The sequence below is a fragment of the Merops nubicus genome, unplaced genomic scaffold (assembly GCF_000691845.1).
Source record: "Merops nubicus isolate BGI_N331 unplaced genomic scaffold, ASM69184v1 scaffold30274, whole genome shotgun sequence".
In the NCBI taxonomy this organism is placed as follows: domain Eukaryota; kingdom Metazoa; phylum Chordata; class Aves; order Coraciiformes; family Meropidae; genus Merops; species Merops nubicus.
In genome coordinates, this window is record NW_008604011.1 from 3,974 (window position 1) to 12,935 (window position 8,962).

Sequence of the window (8,962 nt, forward strand, 5' to 3'; positions counted from 1 at the left end):
TTCATGTCAAATCAACAGTACACTCAGTTCCATAATCTGGGTTGGGCTGCCTTCCCTCCTCCTCTCTTTGTACAGGCTTAAGTGAAAAGCTTTTGAGACATATTTCCTAAGTACATTAGTTTCACAGTGGAACTGATCCAATTAAAACAGGACTCCATTTGTAATATTTCTTTAGGTATCCCATAAATTCCAACCTCAGCTGTGAGTGACTTACCTTTTCTGTAATCTGACAGTACTAGGATTTTTAATGAAGAGAGGAAAGAATATTAACTACTAAGGGACTTAAAATTCCATCCAGCCTCACAGATTCACTATAAGACTTTGATTTTTGTGTCTGGAAAGGTGGCATGTGATCCATGGAAGAGTGAGACACACTGTGAAAAATGAAATTGCTGAAAAAAGAAACTAGAAACTGGCTAAAAGTTGCCCACAGGTTAAAAAAAGGCAAAAAAAAAAGGCACTGGGGAAGACAAGAGATATTATTCAAAGTAACTCCCAAGAAAGAATGTAGAATAGATGTTTCTGGTGAAGAAGATCTAAACCAATATCCAGCTTCTCCATCTCATTACTCTCCCAATAGTTTTTGGGAAAAAGTATTTATTAACATCCTTACTGAGTAACAGACACAGAGTTAAAGTGGCTATGCAAAAAATCTCCCATCCAATTCATCTTACCTGCAGCACAAGCAGAACAGTCATGATATGGTGCTACTCTACATGTAAAAAAGTTTAATTCCTTCCTACACAGTGTCTTTTGAAAGGGGACATAAATTTGAAAGGATATCAGATTTCATCTTACAATTTCTTTCCTCTAATCACAAACAAGAGATATTTTTGATTCCAAAAGAATAAAACATTGGAATTAAAATAACATATCCACTTTAATCCACCAATACATGGCATAGATCAGGACAAATATCTAACTTTATTATAAACAACAACTTAATACTTTATAAACTGTAGATCTATTCATTAGCTTTGAACCAAGTGCAAAGTTTTCTAAGCTTTACATAAAAACTGTGAGCTAAACAAAAAAATTCTTAGAAGAACAATAACTTTTGCCCAGTTTTCTCCCTTTTTTTTAAGCTGATATGGACATCTTGTCTCAGTTGTTCTGAACAAAGTGGAAAACACAAGGAGCTCACTAGCTCAGTCTTTTTAAAGAAAAATCAACGTTCTGACAGCTCTCAAAGAACTGCAGGAACTTCCTTTGACAGGAGGAGAGAGAATGTCAATACTAGCAGAAAACCCCATTAACTTATCTGTACCAAGGGGATACTAAAGGTGAGATTAATTGAAAGAAGATAGGAAAGAGGAGAAGACAGTGAAAGAAATCAATAATGAATTTACTACATAACCATGAATGAGAAAACTGTATTATTGGAATTATTTGGAATTGACTTTCTTCTATTTCTGTAGATATTTTCTCATTTTTTTTTCTACTTACCTAGACCTTTTTGTCCAGGGTTTTTAGCAAAGTTAAAAGTAAACTGATAAAAATCTTTGAACTTGGTTGGATCCTTTAGCTCTTGTTCCAGTCTTGGCAATAAGGCTTTTAGTTTTTCTGTGGTGTCACACCTGTTCAAAAGAGGTTACATGATTTGGAAGTTTTAGTATTCTTTTTTATTATTTTATTTTTTAATTTTTTTTTTAAGGCTTAGTTTCAGAGTAAAATACAACAGTAGTTAAGATAATACAACAGTAAAGATAAAAACAGAGTGCCTTTCTGGATAGCATCCTGAAAAATATAAACACTCTTATGCCTTTACTAAACTATTTTAAGTGAAACATTATATATAGCCATCCATTAAATATACAACCTAAACAGGATTCAGTAGTTTAACTTCTTTTCTCATCTCTTTGTGAGTTTATGAACTCAATAGATGTTATTCTGTTCTAAAGAACATATAAACTTCACTGAAATCTGCTACCCTTTCCCCTTTTCCAGCTGTTGTAACACAAGGGCATGGGGTTTTGTTTTAATGTAGACAGACATCACTTATTCCCTGCTCTATCTTAATGAAGAGCTGCATACTATGTTCATTGTTAACCTTAGCCTTAGTTAATCTTGCTGAAAAATCCTCTATGATTTGCAGTCATCCTCTCCCCACCACAGAACACTTGGTGATAAAACCTAGGAAAAAAAAATGAGCCTTTGACAACAGCTGGAAGGCTGACAAACCATTTCACAGGCTGGCACAGGTAAGCTAAGACAGAATCAAGTTACTGAGATTAACAGAAACACATCCCTTAATAACACAAGACTGGGGCATTTTCAGTGAAAGCACCAGAGCTGACAACATGTCACTTTTAAAGAAAAATAGTTTCCCTCAAGCCAAGGAATGAAATGAATATTCAAGGGATATTACCAATATTTTGAATTGTACCTAGAAACTCAAAGCTGTTTCAAAGCAGCACCTATCATAACTAACATCTTGCATTTGAAAAGTTCTCAGGAGCTAAATATTTGTATTTATTTTCAAGATTCAAGGCTATTTTTATTGAAGGATGGATAACAACAGCAAAATCCATAAGATGCAGAAGCAGTTTTAACTGTCTTGTATGGTACAGATTAAAAAAAACCAAACCAAAACAACCTTTCTGGCCTCCAGCAGTACCTGGTAGAGAAAAGACAAAGAATTCTACCAAGTCTTCAACTGAGAACCTCAGTTTCATGGACATTTGTCTTGGTTCCAACAACAGAAACAAATCTCACACTTTCCCATGCATAGCCTAGAAGTGCTATAGGGACTAAGGAAATTATTTTCAATCAAATCTTTACCTCTGTTCAAGGCAAAAAACCAGTATGTAACAAAAATTATTGTAAATTCTCACTAAGCACTACAGCAGTGACAAGTAGGTATGATCAGAATGTGCTCCCAAGAACACAATAATGTGTGTTGAACAAAGACAAAAATCACAGACCTCAGTGGAACTGTATCAGAGTCACGAGGACATAGGAGTGATGTGAAAATAAAGCTACAAAACAAAATCCAGAAGCCACAGATGGTTTAGCAAAACCTTTTTAACCAGTTACATTAAATAATGCTGGCACCCTCTATTATAACATCATGAGCACTTGATTGCTGTCCATGGGTAGAAAACCATAAAATTATTCTTACAGTCTCTACCCAACAGGCCAAAATAAAGCAGTGCATTTCAGATGATATCAAAAGTTATTTCAGCAAAATTTCTGAATGCCCTTACCTAAAAAGGAAAGCTTAGGAAGAAGTCAGTAACAACACACTGCTAGGACCTCTGGTGGAGAAACAACCATCAAATTCATGAGAAGTTGGTCTATTGTAGGTTGGTATTGATAAGGTGCCATTCTAAGATCAAATCAAGTTATTTAGCCAGAAAAAAATATGCACAACTAATACACAACTGCAATTCTCCACCTATCTAATGCAGCCTGTTTAAAACACAAAAGCTGCCACTTCTCTATTAGAAATAGTGCACCACTTCTAAGGAAAAATTGTACAGAAAATATCATTATGATATGGTGATAAATGCTTCACTTTATTGCTAAACAGAGGCAACATGGTTTAACCTCAAAGTCTATTCCCCAGAACAGCTCCATAACTCAGGAATAAAAAAGCTTGTTATCAGTTATAGCAGACTAAATCTTTCCACTACCAGTATGCTCATTCTTACTTCAAATTTTCATAAATATTCTGTACAAATGAAGTATCTAGTACACAATAAGAGAAAACTACAGTTTGTAAAGCTGGTGAAAAGAAAAAATAGTTGCATTTGGTGGTGATAAGGTAAAAGAATTGAAGATTCTTTTCTACTTTCCTATTTCTTTCTGCTTCAAACCTGACTGAACCATCTTTTTCCTTCACACATATCCAGCTTTTAACAACACAGGGTCCAACTCAAAACCTTAACACAACCATGCACATGTCTGTACAAATTACATGGCAAGATCAGCACATCTATCTGGTTTTGGTGCTGTACAGGTAGGAATTATTTGGGCTCACCCTTACTGCAGTCATGGTTCAGGCTTTGCAGTAAAGCATCAATTTAAGGAAGACAGGACACCACGGGCACTTAGCACCTGTTAAGCTTGGCACCAGCCTCACCAGCTTTCTGAAGCTTCACACTCAACTTAAAAATGTTTTAAATAAAAACCCAGCTCAGGCTTTACATTCTGAGTTGTGCAGAAATGGATACTTACCCCAACTCTGTCATGCCATCAACAAATTCCTTTTTACTGAATTCACATTGAGTAGCTGCCCTAAACTTCCAAGCCACAACCAGAACACTGATACTGGCTGGGTCCAGGTTTAAATCATCACAGAACTGTTGAATCCCATCGATGCCAATTTTATTTTCATCTTGGGGGTCTGCAGTTCAAAATACAAAGAGGAGAACTGTAATTATTTGCAAAAAAAAATATTTACAAATAATCACCTGCACAGCTTTCATATGCTGCATAACACAGGTCTTAATTTCTTCATAAGCTTCACAAATATCTTCACTTGAGACCTAGTTAATTTTAGAAGTACCTTGAAGAGTATCTGTAAATAGATTAAGTATTCTGCAAGCTTCCTAGAAATTGCTTTGCAGCTTTTTTCTAAATTCATCAACCAACCAAATAGTTTTGGCTTCTCTCCACCATGCTCTGTGAAAGACCTGAATTAACTGAGGAGATGCCTGACTATATCTAAAAAAAGTAAGGCTGATGAATGCATAAAAATATACAATATATTTATTAGTTAGCATGTATTAAACCTTAAAAGGAAAAAAAACCCAAAAGAACAAAACCAAGCAAAAAAGCCCAAACCAAAAAACCCCCACACCTACCAAGTGAGCCCACAGATTTTTTTTCCTCATAGGGATATAAAAGAACTCACAATAACTGGTTAAAAAACACAATTAACTCATTTTTTAAAATTATATGCCAGGAAAATCACCAAAATATTACTCAAATTATGCCTCAGCATGACAGGGTCTTAAGCTAAACACTACAACTTACAGACTACTGTTTAAGTAGTGGTATGCTTACCAGTTTTTGAAAGTAAGAATCACACTTTGCAACTACCTAGGTCAGGGCACATTTTGTAACAATTCTGTAACAAAATCCCAAACAAAAAACCCCAAACAAACAAAAAAACCCCTGTTTGTAAACTTAAATAATTAGAGGGGAAAACAACAACACCACAACAGCAGAAGAAATGCATAATATCCTCAGTTTCAAAGCTTGACAGTTTACAAACTACAAAACTGCCTTTCCCAGCTTTTGACAGGAAGCTCTTTCAGTGTTTGACTATGTAGAAAAGCATCCCTCAAATGCTTTAACCCCTTAATTCTTTAAACTTAATTAAGAATTAAATTAAAATTAAGAATCCCTTAATTCTTTAAACTGGTAAGATTTTTTAACCATGTCATTAAATCCTTATCCAACGAGTTGATTAAAATAAATATATTTTTTTTTAAAAAAAAAAATCAAACTACTTTTTTGGAGGGGGTGTGTAAAGCTAATATCTTCTCCATTTTCAACCATGTCTTTAAGTCCTTATCCAATGAGTTGATTAAAATAAATATGTTTTTTAAAAATCACTTTTTTTTTGGAGGGGATGTGTAAAGCTAATATCTTCTCCATTTTTCCAGCCAAATCTACAGTGGGAGAAATGCTGAAACACACAGGGGAAGTTAATTTAGCAAGCAAAGACTTATCAATTAAACAATTACAGCCATGGTTTAAGTGGTAGAATTCAGGGACCTCTGAGCAGGAATAAAAAGCAAACTTATCTATTCTACTGTATGCCAGATCTAGTTCTAAGACATGTAAAATGCATTTCTTTTGTATTTGGGGAGTAACTGAAGAACCAAATGCAAAAGCTGCACTAGTGTTGGAATCAGTGGGAAAATTCTGATGGATTTCAAGCAGGGCTGTTTCACTCTTCCCATGTTTCACATCATCCAGGTAACAAAAATGAAACTGTTGTTTTGACAGAGTTGCTCAGTAAGAATAACTTATAAGAAAACAAAGATACTACAGAAAATGAAAGGCCTCTCATCTCAGATTTCAAAGACAGTGCAATGTGCATAGAATTCTGTAAGTCCTGTGGGACAAAGGAATTCCTTGTTGAGAGGCCAGTGAGGTTTGAGCTACATGTGAAAAAAGGAAAGGTGCTTAACCCATTATTTCTTTGTTTTCTCTGAAATGTTGTCAAGGTTTTGTTCCAGTTCACTTCTTAAGTGTTAAAGGGCTAGAACTGCAAAGGTGTGCTGCTAAACAAAACATGAAAAATAAACTTAACTAGATTCTCACGTGGTAGTTTGCCACCACTAGAAAATTATTAATAATAAATAACACCCGTGATTTTTTTCATTTTGGATATTCTTAGTAGCATTTATGAATCTGTATATAGTGTTGAGCCAGCAAGCTCCAAGCCTGATATGCAAGGAGCAAGAAAAAAAATGTAAAGATGTATCTATATGTATGTTATATACATATTTACATCTAAAACAAATTTTAAGAGTGGTTCTCTAGGTTTATGTTTGGGTTTTTTTTCCACAAAGGAAACAATACAATGTTGCTGGTTCTTTGTCCTCACAGTATTAATTACATAATAATGAAATCCCAAATAATATCTATACTTAAAATAGAACATATTAGATAAAGAGTAACAAAAAAGGTGGAAGCAATATTGTAAGAATAAAATAAAGTGTATAGAAAGCTTTCCATCTAAAGTACATAAAACCATAGCTGAGTAATTGTGAAGAGCTTGTTTTTTAAGCACAAGATGTATGGATCTGAGCAAGGGCTGACAAAGATTCCAGCCTGCTCTAACATGTTATGAGCCATGCACATGCTCAGGTCAGACAGCCACATTTCAGGAGGCATTGTTACCTGGACCATGTACATTCTTGTAGTTACATTACTACCTTTTCCTTGTATTTTTTCCCCTTTTTTTTTGTGATGCTGTAAAATGAAAACACATGGAAAAGAAACAACTCTGCCTTTAATCCACCTCCCTGTGGTTTTCCCTCCAAGCTGCTCTGAAAAGGCACATCCCTTTTGCTGTTATATGCCAGCAAGCAGACTAAAATAAGGCTGGAGTTTCTATGACTGGCTTTTGAGTTCCCTTATTTGATTGTTTTGTCAGACTCCTAGTCATAACATTATCTGAAACAATTATTTTAATGTATAAAAATACGACTGTCTTTGAACATATTAACTCCCCAAATATTAGTATAATAATATGTATTATTTTGCCACATAAAGTACACTGTATGTATATTTCATGGCAGCCACCAGCAATAAATCAAGTAAGTTGCATAAGAAGTTCTACTCTCCACCATATGCAGCTGACATGGTTTCCTCACAATAGGCTTAATTTCCTACTGTGAATTTACTTTAGAGGAATTTCTTCAAAAGTTTCTTCTACTGAACATGAAGAGCATTTAAAACCTTTCCAATTCTTATTTCAGTTCTGGAAACAGTGAGGAGCAAAAGCTAGCAGTCTTTCCTTACAAGTCCTTAAAAACTGCAGAGAGAAAAGGAGAAATACCACCCAAACAAAATAACTAGGCAAAAAAAAAACCCCAAAACAAAAAGAACCAAGCCTTACCTTTGTATCGATTATACAACTGCTCTAATTTCTTCCTGTCTACTGAATTTTTCATGGATTCTTTGTAGTACAAGTCTGGATTCTGGAAGTAGTTGTCTGTTGCCACTTCTAGTTTCCATTCATTCTGCATCAAGCAGTAGATAGCAGTCCTTTCCCCAGCCTGGGTAAAGGCCATAAACTGTCGGACCTTGTCCTTCTGAGACGATTTAAGCTTATGCTTTGGGATGCAAAAGAAGCAGGAAAGCCAATGAAGCTAATCCAGAAGTTTGTTTCAGCATTCTACTACTAATGCCTATCTTTTAAAAGGTTTTAGTTTTCTTGCTGATGACAACTTTCACTTCAGAATTAGAGGAAGACAAAGCCTTGTTCTTCTGCAGTTAAAAAGACAGCATTTTCTTCTGAAAATTGAAACGACAGCATCTATAGATACATTTTTAGCAGCACGTATTCTGGCAGGAATACACTTGTATTTCTGCTTTATGGCTCACAAATGCACAAGCTTTTCTGTTCTGTAACAGCAGTAAACACAAGTTTCATCATATAACAATATGGGTATCTTCTGAAAATAGGCCTGGTGGTTATAAAAACAAGAAATTACAAAGGCACAACCTGTAGACTCTCATATTCTATGTAACTTCTTCATACATGAAGAACTGCTCAACAGTTTTCCTAATAATTTGCTAGCAACAACAAGCAATGCAAAGCTCAATAATTTTAAGTGATCAGGTGAAAAAATGGCAGCATTTCTCCCATTTTTAGGTTGCAATCTTTCTCACTGCCAACAGAATAAAAGACAAAAAGAAAATAGATAATGCTGACATGCCAGAGATTTGCTGAATGTTACAACAAGACTATTGCAATTTAATTGGTATGAAGTTGCTGTAAATGTGATCTAAAACTAAAAGATGTTTATACTATTAATATATTAAACAACAAAACTGTCTGTTATAGTGGTATACAGGAACCAGTAAGATGTTTCTCTTAATTGCAGCAACCATATCTACACAACACCCCTTAACTTCTGTAACACCCAAAAGGTGAGAACAGGGATTCTATAGGGAGGAAATTTGCTATTAACATAGTTCAATACTAGTCATTACACGAAGCTGGAAGAAAGAGGAGATAGTTACCTCAAACTCTGGTTTTTTTGTGGTTTTCTGCTACTCCTCAATCTTCTTAAACCATACTTCAAACACGTTCAGGGCCAATAATTAAGCCATGAAATTTAAGCTCCTCGCTACTGCTCAAATCATTAGATATAACTGAAAACTTACTGGTCTCTTCAATAACGGGGGAAAACTGAACTCTGATTCAGTGAGCAGTAAACACAGCACCACCCGGCAGCCTACTTATCTCTTGTACACATATGGATGGTGGCAT

General features: G+C 35.0%; 1 protein-coding gene across 1 annotated transcript; it reads right to left on the minus strand.

The window, feature by feature from the left end:
- Positions 1 to 1,446: 1,446 nt before the first annotated feature.
- LOC103771585 (DCN1-like protein 2) lies at positions 1,447 to 7,797 on the minus strand (the record flags this gene model as incomplete). The annotated part of the gene is made up of 3 exons (XM_008938886.1): positions 7,583 to 7,797; positions 4,180 to 4,348; positions 1,447 to 1,577 (listed from the first exon to the last, which is right to left on the minus strand). Coding segments are annotated over exons 1-3 (475 nt in total), but the record flags the coding sequence as incomplete, so codon positions are not given.
- Between the last annotated feature and the right edge of the window lie 1,165 nt (positions 7,798 to 8,962).